The 18,936-nt window shown below is 59.5% G+C and overlaps 1 protein-coding gene across 3 annotated transcripts; it reads left to right on the top strand.

Moving 5' to 3' along the window:
* Window positions 1–1,585: 1,585 nt before the first annotated feature.
* KCNH3 (potassium voltage-gated channel subfamily H member 3) lies at window positions 1,586–18,933 on the top strand. Of its 3 annotated transcripts, none has more exons than XM_028532361.2 (15): window positions 1,586–2,203; window positions 3,580–3,809; window positions 4,261–4,395; window positions 5,324–5,457; window positions 5,904–6,147; window positions 6,512–6,669; window positions 6,751–6,958; window positions 10,579–10,851; window positions 11,141–11,340; window positions 11,684–11,933; window positions 15,483–15,700; window positions 16,275–16,606; window positions 17,012–17,118; window positions 17,790–17,866; window positions 17,963–18,933. In XM_028532361.2, the coding sequence occupies exons 2-15, from the start codon at window positions 3,680–3,682 to the stop codon at window positions 18,554–18,556; spliced, it is 3,060 nt and encodes a 1,019-aa protein (XP_028388162.1). In that variant the 5' UTR covers window positions 1,586–2,203; window positions 3,580–3,679; the 3' UTR covers window positions 18,557–18,933. The 3 variants fall into 3 exon arrangements, with proteins under 3 accessions (XP_028388162.1, XP_035874962.1, XP_035874963.1); XM_036019069.1 differs by having other exon boundaries at window positions 1,587–2,203; window positions 3,576–3,809; XM_036019070.1 differs by lacking the exon at window positions 1,586–2,203 and adding an exon at window positions 3,136–3,151 and having other exon boundaries at window positions 3,576–3,809.
* The last annotated feature ends 3 nt before the right edge of the window (window positions 18,934–18,936 follow it).

The raw sequence follows: 18,936 nt of genomic DNA, 5'->3' as shown, positions 1-18,936 counted from the left end.
CGCCTGGGGGTTGGGGGCTTTTTTCCATCTTTTGTATCTTGAACATTTTTTCCCCTCACTTTGCTCTTCCCTTCTCTCTCTCCTTGTTCCTTTGTAGATAATACTCCCACAGCCTCCCACGGCAGCTCCAAACGCAGCCTCCCGAGTTTCTTGTTGACAGTGGCTTTCAGCTGTCTCTGAACAGGGCTCCCCCTCAGCCTGCCCCTGCCTGTGACACCCCGCGGTGGCTGAATGAGTCAAGCGCTGGGGCGGGGGGCGGGGGGATTGCAGGGAGGAAGTCCGTGCTCTCTGCCTTCCCAGGGCTCTGCTCACTTTTCAAACTCCGGCCCGGGACCGGTGGAGGTGCGAGAGGAGGTGGGGAGCATCGTCTGCACACTCCTCGTAGGCTCCTTCCTCCTGGGAGCAGGACTCCAGGGTTCAGAGGACTGGGGGAGGAGAACGCTTCCCTCCTTTCCTCCCAAAGCACCAATTCATTTTAATACAGGTGACTGGCCTTCGGCCCTTCCCGCAAGACGAGCGCGCGCAGAGCGGTGGAACTCTTCTTCCCGACACTGATGGACTATGAATGTATCTCCCAGAGGGCTGGAGAGAGCTGAGACTTCGGTCCCACAGTTTAGGAACAAATTGCTGCTTTGTGGCCCCGGCGGCTCTCTGGGCGCGGGCGGCTTGCCGCGCTCGCTGGCAAAACCGGTGGGAGGGAGGAGGGAGCGGGCGCGGCAAGCGCTAGTCTAGGGGCACCGACGCAGCGCGGGAGAGGAGCCGGGGACTGCCGCTCGGCCCAGGCTCCGCTAGCCCCGGCCCTCTCCCACCCCCTCGCTGGAGGGTGAGGGTCTCTGCAAGCCGCTGCTCCCCATCCTCCTGCCAGCTCACCCTCCATCTCAAAGCCGAGTTCTCGAGGACTGCAGGGGGCGGGGAGTGTAGGCTGGGTCCCCCCCTTCTGGACTCCCCGCTTGCCAGGACCCCGCGCGCAAGGTTGGGAAGTTCTTCCCAACGCCTGACGTCTACCAGTCCCCGTGTTTGCAACCTGACCCTCTAGCGCAGCCTGGGAGCAATAGGTGACGAATATAGAAAATACAGGCGACAGACAAAGGCTATAGCTCCCCGCACCCCCGCACACATATGCCCTTTCCACTCCCGGGGCACACACAGGGAGCATCTGAACCTGCTTCCAGGGCTACCCACCCTCCAATTTCCCGACAGCTCCTGGCCTGCAGAGGCTTCTTCTGTTGGAGGTGCGCGATCCATTTTCCAGGAGAACAAGTTGAGGCTGAGAAAGGCGTGCACGCCCAGAAGCTGTGTTTCAGACGCATCCCCCCCCGCCCCGCCCCAATATCCTTTTAGGCTTCCCCTGTACAACTGGAGCCCCTCTAGGGCCCCAACCTCCACCGGCTTCTCCTTTCCAATTACTTTTCCGCGGGGAAGGCATCATCTACCGCACCCCCCCCCCCCCCCCCCCCCCCCGCTCTGCGCCCCCCTCAGGTCCCTACTGCGGGGACAGACGCTTCCTCCCTGCGGCTGAGTAGCCCCAGCCAGACCCGGCGCTCGCCTGCCGTTCTCCGAGAGGCGGACTCTGCGGCTTTGGGCAGCCACCTGCCCTACCTCCACCGAGGTCCCGCGGGGAGGGTGCTCCCTCGGCGGGTGTCCTGTCCCTTTAAGGAGGCCGCCCAGCCTGGGTGTGCCCGGTCTCCATGGTTACCCCGGTGCAGGCGGCGGGCGCCCGAGGGAGGGAGGGAGGCTGCCGCTGCTCCCCGACAGACGGAGGGAGCTGCGGGGACCCGGCATCCAGCCGAGCCTGTGGGGAGCCGAACTGCAGCCGAAACGGGAGCCACGGTCGCCGCAGTGGCGAACGGAAGGTACTGAGCGCAGCCCGCGCTGAGCCTGCAGCACCGGATTCGTGGGTGGCCGGAGCTCGAGGGGCTGTGCGCCATGCCCCGGGCCCCGACGGCAGGGACGCCCCCTCGCGCGCGGGCGGCCGGCGGGGCCTGCGAGCCCGGGGTGGGCATTGTCCACCGACGGCTGCGCTAGGGGGCGCGGGGCCCGGCGGGGGGCGGCCGAGCTGGGCGCCCTCCCCAGGCCCTGAGTCCCCGCGCCCCGGAGGGATGGGGCGGGCTGCCAAGGCCGCCTAAGATGCCGGCCATGCGGGACTCCTGGCGCCGCAGAACACTTTTCTGGACACCATCGCCACGCGCTTCGAACGGCACGCGTGAGTCTGACCCTCGCCCCTGAACTAGCCGTCTCTTGCCAGGGATCCCGCGGGTCTTGCACCCGACATCTCCACCTGCCGCCCCTCCTGCCCTCACCTTTACTCCTTCCCCCTGCTTCCCGCTTTTAGCTGAGACTACGGTGTCCTTCCAGATCTCATTCCCCCAAAAGGTTGAGAGTCAACACTGCCCCCTGCCCCCAGGCTAGACACGGCTAGAAGTCTCCAGGTTTGGGGCCTGGGATGCAGTCCGTTCTCGGTTGGGCACGAACCCCAACCGAGTCAATCTTACCCATCCCATCCTAAGTCTGGCTCTATCCCACCGACAACCTTGGGGTGGGGTGTGAGGCGGAGGTGCAGTGCTCAGGGACAGCCAAGAGGACTTCAAAACAGATTTAGAAAAGAGGTTTGGAGATAGAGAAGGCGAGGCTCGGGAGCGCACTGTTTGGCCAAACTCACCTGACCGCCTAAGCACACCAAGCCTAAACCCACTGGAGTCCGCTAGCCCCAAAAAGGTAGGTTTGGGGACTCCTACCGAAACGGGAAATTTGGAGAAGGCGACCAGAGCTTCTGGTTTGTGGGTTCCCGAAGCTCTGAGCACAGGAAAAGTTGTGAGAGTCCCCTCTTCCCTCACGCATACCCCCAGTGGGGCTTCCCATCTCTGCCTAGCGCCCTCTGCAGTCTCCAGTTCCTGATAGGAAGCCCGTGGGAGCCCATCCCTGAGCGCCCCCCCTCCCCTCAGCCTTCTCCATCTGCTTTGCTGTGTGCTTGGCTCCTGCAGCCTGCTGATGTCAGCACCCCCACTCCCCAAGTACATTTCTTGGCTCGGTGTTCATCTACCATTCTTATACGCTCATTCTTGATCACACTCACTAAATTCCTGAGCCAGGTCACCCAGCTGGGCTCAAACAGTGCAGAATGGACGGTGGCCTGGATTGTCCCTCAGTTCAGGTGGGTCCCAGTGGGAGGAGCCATACAGCCAAAATGGGTACTCTTAGCTGGTGAGTGTGAGCCTGGCAGAGGTAGGGGTGGTGTAGTCCTCCTTTGGGCACCCCCAAACCCTATCCCTTACCCCCAGCCGCTCAGTACACACTCCAGAAGGTACCGTGCCCACACAGGGCTGCATTCACCAACTTCGGTGTTCACACATGTGCTTCTCAATACACTCACACACACTGCTAGGAGTGGGCCACTGACACAGGTGACACACTCATTCTTGTTCATCAACAGCTCCTGCCCTAACCCTGTCCACACACCCCCACCCACACACAGAGGATTCCTAGGTTTTGTATAGCCCACTTTTGATGGAAAGAAGGGGTGGTGGACCCTGGGACTCTTTATCCCCTGCTTGCCTCTGAGAGATGCTCTCTTGCAGACAGTAACTTTGTCCTGGGCAATGCCCAGGTGGCAGGGCTCTTCCCTGTGGTCTACTGCTCTGATGGCTTCTGTGACCTCACGGGTTTCTCCCGGGCTGAGGTCATGCAGCGGGGCTGTGCCTGCTCCTTCCTCTATGGGCCAGACACCAGTGAGCTCGTCCGCCAGCAAATCCGCAAGGCCCTGGATGAGCACAAGGAGTTCAAGGCGGAGCTGATCCTTTACCGGAAGAGTGGTGAGGGACCGCCTGGCCAGCCGGCCTCACCTCTTCAGTCTCCCCCAGCCTGGCAGCCACCCCTTTCCATCCTCGTCTTCTCCATCCCCCCATCTCATCCCAGCTTCCCACATAGCCACCTCCTCCTCCTCCACCCCACCCCAGCCTTCACCTCCATTCAGCTTCTCATTTTGGGGTCCCCACCTCAGCAGGAAAATGTCCCGGTGTCAGTAGGACAGATCTGTGAACACACCTGTCTGACAGTCATCCCCACTGTCCCTTGCGTTCCATCACCCTGTTCCACCAAGACCTGTCCTAACTGGAGCGGGCCGCCGCTCCCCCCCCCCCCACCCCCCAGGATCCTGCTTGTGTCTCAGCTGTGGGTGTGGCCGATCCTTGGGTATCAGTGAGCCTCTGTCACCTTGGGCAGGTTGGAGAGTGGGAGCTGGGCTGAGTCTGTCTTTGTGCCCAGGGCTCCCATTTTGGTGTCTGCTGGATGTGATACCCATCAAGAATGAGAAAGGGGAGGTGGCCCTCTTCCTGGTCTCTCACAAGGACATCAGTGACACCAAGAACCGAGGGGGTCCTGACAGATGGAAGGAGACAGGTGGGTGCTTGTGGGAGGTGACTGATTTAGGCACAGTGGCCTGGCGTTGGGGACGTCAGGCCTGGGCTGCTGGGTGCCCACCCATGTGCACTTGTTGGCCCGTGCTCTGCCGGCCGAGAGGCCTGTGTGGCTCTCCTGCCCACTCCTCCAGGCGGGGGAGGCTGGTCTCTGATAGACTGGTGGCTGTGCAGCTGGGGTTTTGGAGTCAACTTGACTAAGAAGCTGAAGTCACACAGACTCCACTGGAGCCTGTGGAATCCTGACCAGCTAGTGAGGCCGAGCCCGGCCCCCCATCCCCCCATCCCCCTGCCTTTTCCTCACACAAACCTGACCGGGGAGCTCTGGCCAAAGCCCTCTTTTAAGTCTTTGGAGTCTTACCCCTCTTGTGTCCTCCCAGAGCTGGGAAAGACCCTTAGCTCACCAAGCTGGCACCCCAACTGTTCCAAGGCCTCTTTGCCACTTGGGGGTGTTGGGTCCTCTCCATTCCCCAGTCCCCGACCTGAAGCCCTGGGTCAACCTTTCCACAATGAAAGTCCTCAGTGGCCCCTGCACTTGGATGCTGGGCTCCTTCTCTGAGCTTCTGCAACTCTGCATGATCCCTTTCTGCTTGTTCTGCACTCCCTGCACCCCTAGGGACCACCTCTCCCTTGTGTTCCCAGGCCTTTCCCTGTGGAGGTCCTCTCCTGCCTTGCCTTGGTCCAAACCTCCCTCTCCTGCAAGCAGACATGGGGAGTGCTGTCTGTAAGCTCCCACAGGGCTGTCCACTGCTGGGGGTGCAAGTGATCCTGGGAGAGGAGGAATGCCAGAACCCCCCACCTCTAAACAGACTAACTAGTCCATGAGCCAGGCCTGTCCATGGACCAGCAACTAGTATCCTCCACCCAAGACCATTCCACCATCATCCTCATGGGCCCCTCTTCTTTTGCAGGTGGTGGCCGGCGCCGATACGGCCGGGGAGGGGCCAAAGGTTTCAATGCCAATCGGCGGCGGAGCCGGGCTGTGCTGTACCACCTGTCCGGGCACCTGCAGAAGCAACCCAAGGGCAAGCACAAGCTCAATAAGGTGGATTGAGCACTAGGGTGTGTGTCTGGGGCTTGGGGCAGTGTAGGGGCAGGCTGAGGAGACGGAGGGTGGAACTGAGCCACCAGAGAGAGAACCTCCAGGGGCCCCACGGGCCCCACCAGTTCTTTGGGGTTGTGACCAAGGGAGGGACTGTCTGTGCCAGACCCATCAAAGGGGTAGAGGGGAGTCCTGGCCCTGGGGGCAGGTGGGCTTTGGCATAGCGCTGGCTCCCCCTGTATGCCGCTGTGTGATCTTAGCAAAGCCACACAGCCCCACCTGATCTTCAGTCTTCTGATCTACAACACGGGGAGTCTAATGCCTATGTCAGAAGTTGCTTTGAGGATGCAGGGAGGGAAGGAAGGTGGACCCCCAACCTGGACCCTGTCCAAACTCAGCTTGTACCAATTTCCTATCCTTCCTGTCTGGACGTGCCCTGCCTCACTCAGCGGGTGTTTGGGGAGAAGCCAAACTTGCCTGAGTACAAAGTAGCTGCCATTCGAAAGTCGCCATTCATCTTGCTGCACTGCGGGGCCCTGAGGGCCACGTGGGATGGCTTCATCCTGCTCGCCACCCTCTACGTGGCCGTCACCGTGCCCTACAGCGTGTGCGTGAGCACAGCCTGGGAGCCCAGCGCCGCCCGCAGCCCCCCCAGTGTCTGCGACCTGGCAGTGGAGGTCCTCTTCATTCTTGGTAGGTGCCCTCGGTGCCTCCCGCCCAACCCTGTGCCAGGTGCCCCTCGGCCTCAGTGGGGGTGGTCTTCATGGCTCCATTGCCCCACGAGCGTCCCCCTCGCCCTCCTCCTGTTTGCGACCTGCGGGCTTTGAAATCAGACATAGGTTCCAAATGTGTCTCCACCACTAACGAGCTGTGTGACCCTGGCCAGTCATCGCATCTCCAAGCCCCAGTTTCTCTCCCCATCACACAGGCCTAGCAATGCTCCCCTTGTAGAGTCACTGCAGGGCGAGGGCCGGGAGAGTGTCAAACGCTGCGCTGTGCGCACAGTAAACAGCGGCTCCTCTTCGCCCTGACTCGACTCCCACTTGGGCGTCCACAGACATCGTGCTGAACTTCCGGACCACGTTTGTGTCCAAGTCGGGCCAGGTGGTGTTTGCCCCCAAGTCCATTTGCCTCCACTACGTTACCACCTGGTTCCTGCTGGATGTCATCGCGGCCCTGCCCTTTGACCTGCTGCACGCCTTCAAGGTCAACGTGGTCAGTGTGGCTGGACAGGGCGGGCTTTGGGGCGGGACAGTGGGGGCCAGCCCTGGGGTGACCTCCCTCCACCCCCTGCAGTACTTCGGGGCCCACTTGCTGAAGACTGTGCGGCTGCTGCGGCTGCTGCGCCTGCTCCCGCGGCTGGATCGCTACTCGCAGTACAGCGCTGTGGTGCTGACCCTGCTCATGGCCGTGTTCGCCCTGCTCGCGCACTGGGTGGCCTGCGTCTGGTTCTACATCGGCCAGCAGGAGATCGAGAGCAGCGCATCTGAGCTGCCTGAGATCGGTACTGGAGGCTGCGGTGGGGAGAGGGCCGTGCAGGTGTGCATGCATATGTGCTCAGGACTGTGCCTACTTAAGTGTACATGTGTCAGGGAAGTGTGAGAGCATGTGTCTCTGTCAGGGCATGTTTGCAAGCGGGTGCGAGGTGCCAGAGATGTGTACAAGTCTGCGTGTGTGTGCTGTGTTTGCTACAGCAACATGTATGCAAGTAGACCTGTGTTTCTGAGAAGAGAGTGGAGGGTGTGGTATGTGTCAGAGCCATCACCTCACAGTAGGGCCATTCTCCAACAGCAGGGCATTGTGGGAAAAGCCTGGTGGGCTGCCTGGAGGAGTCATATTCACCCATAATGATCTTGTTGTAGCCAAATTCTACCATATTCTTCAAGCCCCTGCCCAGCTGGAGAAGGCTGTGTGCAGGGAGCCAGCTCTCCAAGGGTCCTCAGATGCCTAGCACTTTCTTGCCACCTTCTCTGAAGCTCATCCTCCACTATCTCAGCTCCTAAGCCTTCTTCCCCTCTCCTGTCACCTCCAGGCTACATCTCTCTCAGCTGCTTCTCATCCCTCCTCCTGCCTAAAGCACGGTCTTTTTCTGCTTTCCACCAGTGTCTTCACTGTCCTTCATTTCACCTCCACATTCACAACTCCTCCCTCTACTTACCTCCCACTCACATCTCACCTCCTGCCAGGAGGGCTTCCACCTCCACCTCTCATCCCACTCATCACCCAGCAGGTCATAGTGGTTTTCTGTGGCTAAACCCTCATCCCTTTGAAGTCCCTGCAGCACCTGACCCTGCCAGCCCTGCTTCCGAAATGCCCTGCCCCTCCGCCCTGGGCCTGGCCTGCTCCTGCTCTGGCCCCTCTCTGTTCGGATTGCTCCCACCCTCTCGTCTTGTGCTCCCTTGCAATTCCACCAAAGCCACTATGTGGAATCTCAGCTTCCATCCTTTCTCTAACACCAAACCCCTCTGTTCCAGCCATTTCTAACGCCCCATACTCACAGCCCCAAACCCAACACACCGGTGTCCTTCCTGTGCCCTCCAACCCTCTGGTAACTTCCAGTAGCTGGCCTTTAGCACCTGTTTCCAGTTGGTGGGCAAGAGACCGGGTCAGATGACCTGTCATGACCATCCACTCATGGTGGGACTCAGATTGGCCTTAGAAACCCGCTCTGATCAGTTCCTAGGGATGAGGAGGCTCCTGAGAATTCTCTCTCCTTCACCGAGCCCACAGAGACCGGTGTGCAGTCAAGACGACTCACCTGGATATTTCCCAGGCGCTCTAGTTGCTGAGAACACAGACGCTGCGGGCGGCGGGCGGGGCCGGCACCGTGGCTCCTGCCCTTCCCAGAGGGAGGCTGCGGTGGAGGCTGCCCTGGGCTCAGACTGCCACCCAGTGAACAGACACAAATCTCTGACCCCAAACAGGGCTGAGACACCAAATTCCTGGGTCAGCCCCTACCCCAAAACAGGACCCAGAAACCCTGGGTCTTGAGTCCACATGGCTTCTTTGTCCCGGCCACTTCACAGGGGCTGCGGAGCTGACGTTAGAAACACCTTTGGCTCCCAGAGGGCTCTGGGCCCCACACAGAGAGCATGGGCGTGTGGGCGGGCGGCTGATTATTTTGCAGATACACACGGCGAGTCCTGTTCATTTGAACCCTAAGTTCCAGAGTGCTTTGTTCCACTTAGGGCTGGTACTAGTTTACATCTGTGGAGTTTCTAAGCCCTTCAGGTCAGCAGATCCCCCTTCTTTCTCCAAAGACATCAGCCCCAACCTGGGTTGGAGTCACACCCAGACCTCCCAGATCCCAGCCCTGGCAGGCTGTCTGTTGGGGAAAGTGGCACCCCTGTTGGCTCTGTCTGTAGGAGACACGTTCTGTGGCCTCCATGCCTTGGTTGCCCCATTCCACCGCCCTTGTGTGAACAGAGTTCCTGCCCCAGGTTCCCATGAGCCCAGCGGAGATGGGCTGGATTTTCAAAACATTGTTCTAAATACTGAGGGAGATCAATCACTCAGGGCAATTCACAGTATGAAAGACACCAGCCTGGAGAACAGCCTCTGCTGCCTGACCCTCCCCACAGGGAGGCCCCAGGTCAAGACAGAGAGAGGAGAGGTATCCCTGCCCCCTTGCCCTTATCCTGCCCCTCCAGCACCCCCCCTCCTCACCTGACAACCAGCTTCCCCTCAGGCGCCCATCTAATGACTGAAAAGTTTTGCATACTCCCCTGCATTCTCACAGAGCACCTCCAGTACCAAGAGGGGGAATCCTCACCTTGGCTCAAGCCTTATCACAACCCCCCAAATTCCTTGGCCTTGAATTTGATGTCCTAGTGTGAACCCTCATTCTACCTAAGCCAAGCTGCTTGTCTATACTTGTCTCCATCTTGAGGTTTGGCTCATGCCTTTCCTTAGATCAGGAATGACCCCCTGCCCCCCACTCAAGTTTCTGTATATCAAAGCTCTATCCATTCTCTAAGACCAAGCACAAATGTCCCCTCTTCCAGGAAGCCTTCTAGCCCTAGCCCACGGTATGTTGGTTTGAGCTCCGTCATGTGGCATTCAGGCCTTGTGTAACTGAGATATAGCTCCTATCCTGCAGTAAGCTCCCGTGGGTCTCCCCCCGCCCCCAGCTCCTGGCCTCTGTGCATGAGGCTGCTGAATGAATGAATGGGCAGGTGGTGACAGGAGGGGAGTCGGGATTATGGGGGGGGCCAAGATGCATAAAGTGTTGGGAGAGTGTGGAGCAGCGGGTAGGGTGTGCTGAGGTGGGAGGGGCAGAGTGCATGTGAAGAGGCAGGTCCCACTGCCTGCCCCCTGCCAAGGCCAGCCCAGAGAACGTAGGGTTGATGGGGGGATGGGGGGATTTTGGGCCTCCACCGGAAGCCCAGGCTGGCCCGTATCTGCATGTGTGCTGGGGGCCTCTGTGTGTGCACAGGTCCCTGTCTGTCTTGTGGCCCTGGGTGTCTGTATCCATACAAGGGTGTCCCCAACCTGGACACCAGTGTGCAGGCACCTGTGTGGCCTTGTCTGGCTTCCAAGTGTGCATGGGCCTTTTCTGTGTGAGTGGTGTGGCCTGCATCTGTGAACATGCTCACACATGTGTGTCCTTGTCCTCCTAACGGTGCAGAGCATGTGTGTAGCCCTGACGGTGTGTAGGTGCATACTTGAGAACGTGTGAGTGCGGCTGAGCGGTGTGTGTAGTTGTGGGGAGGGATGAGGCTGCGTGGGAGGCAGCTTTCTGCAGCAGGCACATTCAAAGAAAAGGCGAGAGGAGCTGAGTGGACAGGGCAGAGTAGGTGGCCTCACTCATCTGGCCCTAGGGACAATTGTCTGGGATTAGTGCCAGCTGCAGGGAAGAGGGCACAGTGCTCCCTGCTCCATCCTCAGCACCAGTGGACACCACCTGGGGAGATGGCAGCCTTGGCCGCATCCTCATGTGCTCGTCTTGCTAAGGCCTGAGGAAATAGAGGGGGAGTACTGGGCCAGCCGAGGGGGAAGGTGGCAGGAAGCCATGGGGTAGATCTGTATCCGAATGTCCCCACCCCAGGGGTACCAGCTCGTTTACCTGCACCCCCAGCCTGGCAGTGCTGTCCTTCTGACTCAGGCCCACCTGTCCCTCCCTAGGCTGGCTGCAGGAGCTGGCCCGCCGGCTGGAGACCCCCTACTACCTGGTGGGCCGGAGCCCAGCTGCAGGGAACAGCTCTGGCCAGAGTGACAACTGTAGCAGCGAGGCCAACAGGACGGGTCTGGAGCTTCTGGGTGGCCCATCACTGCGCAGCGCCTATATCACCTCCCTCTACTTCGCACTCAGCAGCCTCACCAGCGTGGGCTTCGGCAACGTGTCCGCCAACACGGACACGGAGAAGATCTTCTCCATCTGCACCATGCTCATCGGTGGTGAGGCCTGCCACTGTCTGGGACCACTCCCAGACTTCTCCATCTCTCCCACGGCCCCAAGGCTCTTCCCAGAGGTGGTTCTGCTTTAGGGACCCAAGGAACTCGAGGCCAGGGCCTGGGGAGCCCACTTGGCTGCAGGACTCCATGCCACACAGCAGCCCTTGCCCCTTGCCTAGGAGTGTGGGAGGGCTGGATAGGTTGGGGGGATAGACAGATGTGTTCAGCATGGTGTCAGTAAGGCTGGGCCAGGTCAGTCCTGGAGGTGACCCCCTCTCGCCACCCTCCCCAGCCCTGATGCACGCGGTGGTCTTTGGGAACGTGACGGCCATCATCCAGCGCATGTACGCCCGCCGCTTTCTGTACCACAGCCGCACACGTGACCTGCGCGACTACATCCGCATTCACCGCATCCCCAAGCCCCTCAAGCAGCGCATGCTCGAGTACTTCCAGGCGACCTGGGCCGTGAACAACGGTATCGACACCACAGAGGTGCGCAGGCCTCCAGGGCTGGCCCTTCCAGCCTTTGCTCCCTCAAGGGGTGCGCGCTTGGCCTAGAAGTCTCAGGAGTGGGCGGGGAGGCAAGGAACGCGAAATTCTGGCCTCCCTGCCTCCGCCCCCTCCTGGGGGGCCTGCAGCCTGAGACAGAGGACAGCCAGGAAGGTTCGTAGACCCCTCTTCACCCTTGTTAGGTCTGGAGGAGGACAGCCCGGCTGCTCATGGAGGGGTTAAAGTGGGTAAGAGGGAGGCAGAGATTACCCTGCTGATCAGGCCCTGCAGGGCCCGCTGCCTCCCTTCCTGCCGCCCAACCCCCGCCCCTGCTTCCTACCTGCAGCTGCTGCAGAGCCTCCCTGACGAGCTCCGGGCAGACATCGCCATGCACCTGCACAAGGAGGTCCTGCAGCTGCCCCTGTTCGAGGCAGCCAGCCGAGGCTGCCTGCGTTCGCTGTCCCTGGCCCTACGGCCTGCCTTCTGCACACCGGGCGAGTACCTCATCCACCAAGGTGACGCTCTCCAGGCCCTCTACTTTGTCTGCTCCGGCTCCATGGAGGTGCTCAAGGGTGGGACCGTGCTTGCCATCCTAGGTTCGTGAGGGCGAGAGGGAAGGCATGGGCTTGTGGGAGGCAGATGGCCCCATCTGCAGAAAAGCCAGAGAGGGGACCCGGGAGACCACCTGGAGAGAGACAACCAGGTTGGAGCCAGTATTAGCCATGGAGCCCTGGGCCAAGCTGAGTGGACCTAGTGACCTTGAGGTGGCAACACATGGAGGTGGAAATGATTTCGAGGATGTTGGAGGCCAGAGTGAGTGGAGGACCAGTCTTTAGTCTATGAAGGTCGGGGAGCAGCACTCCTGTCAAGGAGGAACTTCAGATGCTAAGGATTTACATGCTGGAGAGGGTTCAGGCGGGGCTGGAAAAGGGAGGAGTGGAAGTTGGTCTTACGGGGCTCCCCACCACCGCTGGGCATGGAGAGGGGAGATGCTACTGTCCCAGGGCAGATGACAGAGCAAGTCCAGGGCCTTGAAAGGGAGACGGCAGAGCTTAGACTCAGCGTATATATGCCTTTCTTGGCAAAAGAAAGGAGTGAAGATGGAGAATCCATTCCCTAGACAAGGAAGAAGAGAGTGCAGTGTGGAATCGGCATCGTGCTAGTTCTGGCTCCAGAGCTCACAGCGGGGCCAGCCCTGTGCAGCCTGCACCCTCATCTGAAGCAAACCTCCAAACTCAGCGGCGAGGATCTACTGTCGTTCCCGTTTTACAGAGGAGGAGATGGTGGTTCCTGGAGGTTAATGAATTGGCAGGCTGCGGTTAGAGCCATTCTGCCCAACTTTAAACCTCTGGCTTCCTACACTGTGCTGCTCCGTGGAGACTCTGCGCCAAAGGAAGGGCTTTGTTTCAGGGTGCCTATACGTGAGCACTTTGAGCATTGAGGGGATACAAGGAGGCTTGGCACCTGGGCTGCAGGAGGCTGTCAGCAGTGACCCCGAGGGCAGGAGCGCTGCGATCGGCTTGGGCAATCAAGGGCTTTGCCCACAGGACAGGGTGGGATGAAAAGGAGGTGGCACCCCAGCCACAGCTGCCCAGCCACAGCCGAATCCCTAGGCAGCCAAGCACTTGTAGACTCGCTGTGAGGACAGGTGACACCTGGAGCCGCTGAGGTGCGCCCCAATCTGGAGGACCGGGAGGACCAGCAGCTACTGTGTGTCCATCCTCTGTCCCCTGAGGAGCAGCATGTTCTGACAGGAAACAGGAGAAGGAAATACCATCGGGGGGGTCTTCAACTGAGAGAGGAGCTGAGAGCTACCACACCCTTCACCCTGTGTTGTTCCTGAGTTTGGCCTCTGGCCGGACGCAGTTTGTGCCAGGACTCTGAGCAGGCAGAGCTAATGGCCACTCACATGTGTCTGTCGGCCCTTGAGAACCTGCAGGGAACTGGAGAGATTCAGAAGGGTGAAAAGGCAAGTTTTGACAATTGTAGGCTGGTCACCTCAAAGCAAGATTATCGAGTGGATTATTTTTTTTTAAGATTTTATTTATTTATTTTTAGAGAGGGGGAGAGAGAGAGAGAGAGAGAGGGAGGGAGGGAGGGAGAGAGAGAGAGAGAGAGAGAGAGAGAGAGAGAGAGAGAGAGAGAGAAACATCAATGTGCGGTTGCTGGGGGTTATGGCCTGCAACCCAGGGATGTTCCCTGGCTGGGAATCGAACCTGGGACACTTTGGTTCCCAGCCTGCGCTCAATCCACTGAGCTACGCCAGCCAGGGCTTCAAGTGGATTATTAAACAGATGGCTTCAGCTGGGAGCGAGGAAGCAGTGTGGCTGGGAGCTGGCGTGAGTCCTGTAAGAGTGTGTCTTCCCTGACGCCAGGCCCCGGGTCCCAGAATAGCCACGTCCAGAATTAAGACAGAACCTCAAGAATGGCCACCACCTACACACCTTTGCCTCCAGAATGTCTGCAGCACTGGGACTTATGTCACCTTTGATCCATCCTGTCCCTGTCCATTTGCTCTGAATGAACTGTCTCCTCTGTTGACTTGGCAGCTCTGGGTGCCCCAAGAATGCCTGGTTCCCCGTGACCTGGTTTTCTGCTTTGCCTTCATTCCGACTCCCACCTGCTTCCTTAGTTGAACATCCAGTGCCTCCTGCCTGCTCTTGGCAGCTAAGGCTCACCGTGCATCTAGCAGTGTCGATTCGGGCCCCTCCCTCTGTGTATGAACTAACAGCTAAGCACACTCAGTGTGGGGGAGGAAGAAGGCAAGGCGAAGAGAGGTGGGCCGGGGGGCGGTGGTGCCAGGAGCATATCTGATGGGGCTTGATGAGCTGGGCTGGAGGCTCTGGCTGAGATGCCAGGCTGGAGGGCAGTGTCTGGGCACTGAGACCAGTGGCGCTGAACTCTGTCCTTGGTCCTGCCCTGTTTCTCGTTTTTTATCTCGCCTCCTGCATGAAGACAAGAAACACAGGCTTATCCTGTTTCCAGATGACACACACGCGGAAAGGGAGCTCATTCATCAGATGATCACACTGAGATCCAAACAGCCCTCAGAAGGAAGCAGAAGGATGGCCTGAAACCAAGAAAATGAGATGTAACAGTGATGCATTCTACTCTTAAGTTTGAGCAAAAGTCCATGAACATTTAGAGTTCTGCTGGCAGTACGAAGCAGGCAGCCCACGGCGGGGGTGGCGGTGATCCACCCTCTTCCTTAAGGACGGGAAATGCTTTCAAATCTTGTGGATTGAGCTGGCTTGCGAGGGCAGCGAGTGCTCTGCCCAGTCCCAGGTGGCACACCATCCCTGTTGGAAGGATCTACAGGGTACTCTTGTCAGCAGGAAAGGGGAGGAAATGAACTTCGATTGGTGGCCTATGTGTCAGGCACTCTATCTCCACTAACTCACTTAATCCTGACCACGTCCCTGATCAGAGACACCGTGTATCATTGATTCTAAGACACACACCCCACCCTTCTCCATTTGACATTTCTGAGATTGGTTTGTAGATTTACGGTCACTGTCAGCGGGTGGCAGTCTCAGTCGGGTGGTGGGGAAACCCTTCATTGACACCTGCTGGTAAGATCAAGAACGCACGACAGCCGCAGTTTGGTACAGGGTCTGTTATAGAGATGGGGCACCAGGGCTCCAAGTACATGGCTGCCTGACATTTTCACTGTGCCAGGGGGCACTAACCTGCCGGTGCCACACGCTGTTCCGGTATAAGCTACACCCGAATCACCTGTGAGGCTGGAGAACCATTGGCTTATGGGTCTCCCATAGATGCTCCAATTCTGTAGGTAGGGATGGGGCCTGGGGGTCTGATTGGTTTAACTTTCCCAGAGGATGCTGATCCTCAGACAGGCTGGGAGTCACTAGAACTGGTGGCTGCTCAGTGGTCTCAGAGGTACAGTTTGAATGTGTTTCGGCTCTGTGGCTTTGGTCCCCAGTATGCTGGAACACCTGGGCCACAGTGCTCTGCCAGGGCCCAGGCCCAGGCCCCTCTGCACCTCTGTCCTGGCCCTCAGGCCCCACAGTTGGGGTCTGGCTAGAAAGTCCTTCAGCCCATAAGGAAAGCTCAGCAGCCTCTGCTTGACTCCCCTCCGTGGTGGCTGAGCGGCAGGCTCGCTGACCTCTGCTTTCTCTCCCCAGGGAAGGGTGACCTGATTGGCTGTGAACTGCCCCGGCGTGAGCAGGTGGTCAAGGCCAATGCTGACGTGAAAGGGCTGACATACTGCGTCCTGCAGTGTCTGCAGCTGGCTGGGCTGCATGAAAGCCTGGCACTGTACCCCGAGTTTGCCCCGCGCTTTAGCCGGGGCCTCCGAGGGGAGCTCAGCTACAACCTGGGTGCTGGTGGAGGCCCTGCAGAGGTGAGGGCGCTGGATATGTGCATGGAGGAGGCTGGGGTGCCAGGAGCCTGGTGAGGTGGGCAGAGGCTGGGGTCGGTGGAGGTGCTGTGTGAGCACATGTCCTGGATGAACATCCCTCCCCCGACATGGTAGGGGATCTGCACTCTGTCTGCCCCTCACACCCACACTCTGTCCTTAGAGCCCAGCCCACCAGGCCACCTCTGAAGAAAGTCCTGTATCTGCCCTGCTTGTTCTCAGTGAAAAGGAACTGCCCTGAGGGGCTTTTGGATATTCTTGGCTTTTGTCACCAGTTCCAAACCAGCTTTCAGTACTGTGTTCTCTTGTCTAGTTCACTTGACTAGGATTTTGAGGGGCCCCAAATGCCTCCAGGGCTTGGTGGCCTTGTGGTGGCAGCAGAAGAGCAACCTTCCCCTCCCCGCAGCTGAGCCTCTTCTTCAGTAGCGTGGGGTACAGTGGGCATCCTGCTTAACACAACGGCTCCTCTCTGCTTGGAGGATGAGGCCAGGGTGGGGGAGGTGAAGGGAGCACAGTAAGGGCTCATCTGTGCCAGTTTTCTGTCCTCCACTGTCCCCAGGCGGACACCAGCTCCCTGAGTGGTGACAACACCCTCATGTCCACACTGGAGGAGAAGGAGACAGATGGAGAGCAGGGCCCGGCCGCCTCGCCAGCCCCCGCTGACGAACCCTCCAGCCCCCTGCTGTCCCCAGGCTGCACCTCCTCATCCTCAGCTGCCAAGCTGCTATCCCCACGTCGAGCCGCACCCCGGTCCCGCCTGGGTGGCAAAGGGCGGCCAGGGAGGGCAGGGGCTTTGCAGTCTGAGGCTGGCCCCTCTGCCCGCCCTCGGAGCCTGGAGGGGCTGCGGCTGCCCCCTGTGCCATGGAATGTGCCCCCGGATCTCAGCCCCAGGTGAGCAGACCCTGGGCCACTACAACTTTGGCAGAGACAGTGACGATAAGGCTGGGGCCCCGGCCAGTCACACCCCTGTCCTGGATGCCCACCCTTTCATCCTACCCCCCTCCCAGCCTCCTCCAGGAAGCCTTCCTTGACTTCTCTACCTCCCTGCTGTCCCCACCCCACCATTTAGAACTGAGTTCAGAAGTCTTTCTGTTTCATTTCTCTCAAGCTTGGATCCCCAGCGAACTGCAATCTCCTAGGGGAAAGGGCCTCTCATGTCACCTTTCTCTTGGGGTCCTAAGCCACCTCTTTCAGCTCTAGGATCCTGCAGCTTCTGTGTGACACTGGGGCATCTTATCCCGGGAAATACCCCAGTGGCTACCTGTCGATTTCCTGTCCTGGTGCCTGTGTCCACAGGGTAGTAGATGGCATTGAGGATGGCTGTGGCTCCGACCAACCCAAATTCTCTTTTCGCACGGGGCAGTCTGTCCCGGAATGTAGCAGCAGCCCCTCCCCTGGACCAGGTACTGGGGCCCAGTGCCTGGGGGGGGGGGGAGGGGGGAGGCTGTCGGGCCCCTTTGCCCCGTGAACCTCTGAGAAACCGACAGGATACAAACATGGCCTGGAAGCCCTCTTGCCCTCACCCTCTACCTGCAAGGCGTGGGCAGGGAGTTTGGTGGCTAAAACCAGCACCGCGGCGTTGGAGGGTCACTGGGAACAGGGTTTGCATCTCTGCTGTCAGCTCTCTAGCAGTGTGACCTGGGTTCTCACCCCAGCTTCCAGTCTGTAGAATGGCTGGTGTGCACGTTAAATAAGATCATGTCGCTGAGACCCTCAGCACACTGTTTGGCCCCCTGGGAGGACGGAGGACTGGGAAAGCTGAGTTGAAAATGGCCCCCAGCCAGGCCAGGCAGCCCTGGGAATGGCCCAGGTGACAAGCTCCCAGGAGTGTCCATGTCCCTGGAGCATGGAACAGGAGACAGGCACGGATGGCAACTTCCTGAGGGGAAAAGCATGGGGCAGTGTGCCTGAGGCCCCCTGACAATTTGAGCAGAATTTTCAGCAACTTAGGCAAGACTGGAAGTGGCCCTTTCTGCCAGGTCAATATAGTCTGTGCTACCTGGGGCAGAGGCCTGGCCCCCAAGCTGTCTCCTGTCACCAGTCCTGCCCAGTAACCTCATGCTGTGGTCCACAGAGAACAGCCTGCTTACTGTGCCCCTCGGACCCGGTGAGGCGAGTAACACAGACGTGCTGGACAAACTTCGGCAGGCGGTGGGTGAGGGGCACGGTGGGGGCAGGGGGAAGGGGGATCCTGCTGTTGTGTGAGGTCCTGACTCCACTCTGACCTCACCCTCCTCCCTCCTGAAGGTGATGGAGCTGTCTGAGCAGGTGCTGCAGATGCGGGAGGGCCTTCAGTCCCTGCGCCAGGCTGTGCAGCTCATTCTGACGCCCCATGCGGAGGGCCCATGCCCCCAGGCATCAGGAGAGGGACCACACCTGGCCGGCACCTCTGGACTCCTACAGCCTCTGTGTGTGGACACTGGGGCATCTTCCTACTGTCTGCAGCCCCCAGCCGGTTCTGTCTTGAGTGGGACCTGGCCCCACCCTCGTCCAGGGCCCCCTCCCCGTGTGGCACCCTGGCCCTGGGGTCCCCCAGCATCTCAGAGCTCCCCTTGGCCTCGAGCAACAGCTTTTTGGACCTCCACCTCCGACTCAGAGCCACCAGGCTCAGAACTCTGTCCTGAGCCCAGCACCCCTGACTCGCCGTCTCCTGAGCAAGGGGCTAGAACTGGGCCCCTGGAGCCTGTGAACCAGGCTGAGGCGGGCAGCACTGGAGAGCCCCCGCCAGGGCCAGGGGGCCTGGCCTTGCCCTGGGAACCCCATAGCCTGGAGATGGTGCTTATAGGCTGCCATGGCTCTGGCACGGTCCATTGGACCCAGGAAGAAGGCACGGGAGTCTGACCGCCAGCACCAGAACTCAGTGTTGCCAGACATGCCGCCATCTGCTACTCTGCCCAAACTTGGGGCAAAGGACGGGTGGTAGCCACCCCCAGGGACTCCAGGCTGCCTGCTGGCTCAGGGCAGGGAACCTGAGAGCCAAGAGCTCACCCTGGCTCTCATGGAGGGTGGGCTAGAGCCTCAGGGGCTGGCCCCGGGCTAGTAATCCTGTGGTCCCCATTTGTGGGTCCTCTCCTCAACCTGCTTCTCTGATCTTGTGTCCCTCCGCAGGGTGCGGGACAGAGGCCTGAGGCCAAGGAGTGGCTCTGCCATCCCCTGCATGTGCCCCTGCCTCACCTGTCCCCACATTTTTTATATTAAAAAGTAATAATAAAAGAAGCTAC

The sequence above is a fragment of the Phyllostomus discolor genome, chromosome 2 (genome assembly GCF_004126475.2).
Source record: "Phyllostomus discolor isolate MPI-MPIP mPhyDis1 chromosome 2, mPhyDis1.pri.v3, whole genome shotgun sequence".
Lineage (NCBI taxonomy): Eukaryota > Metazoa > Chordata > Mammalia > Chiroptera > Phyllostomidae > Phyllostomus > Phyllostomus discolor.
The sequence above is the reverse complement of the archived record's forward strand: the minus strand, read 5'-3'. Positions and strand labels throughout refer to the sequence as shown.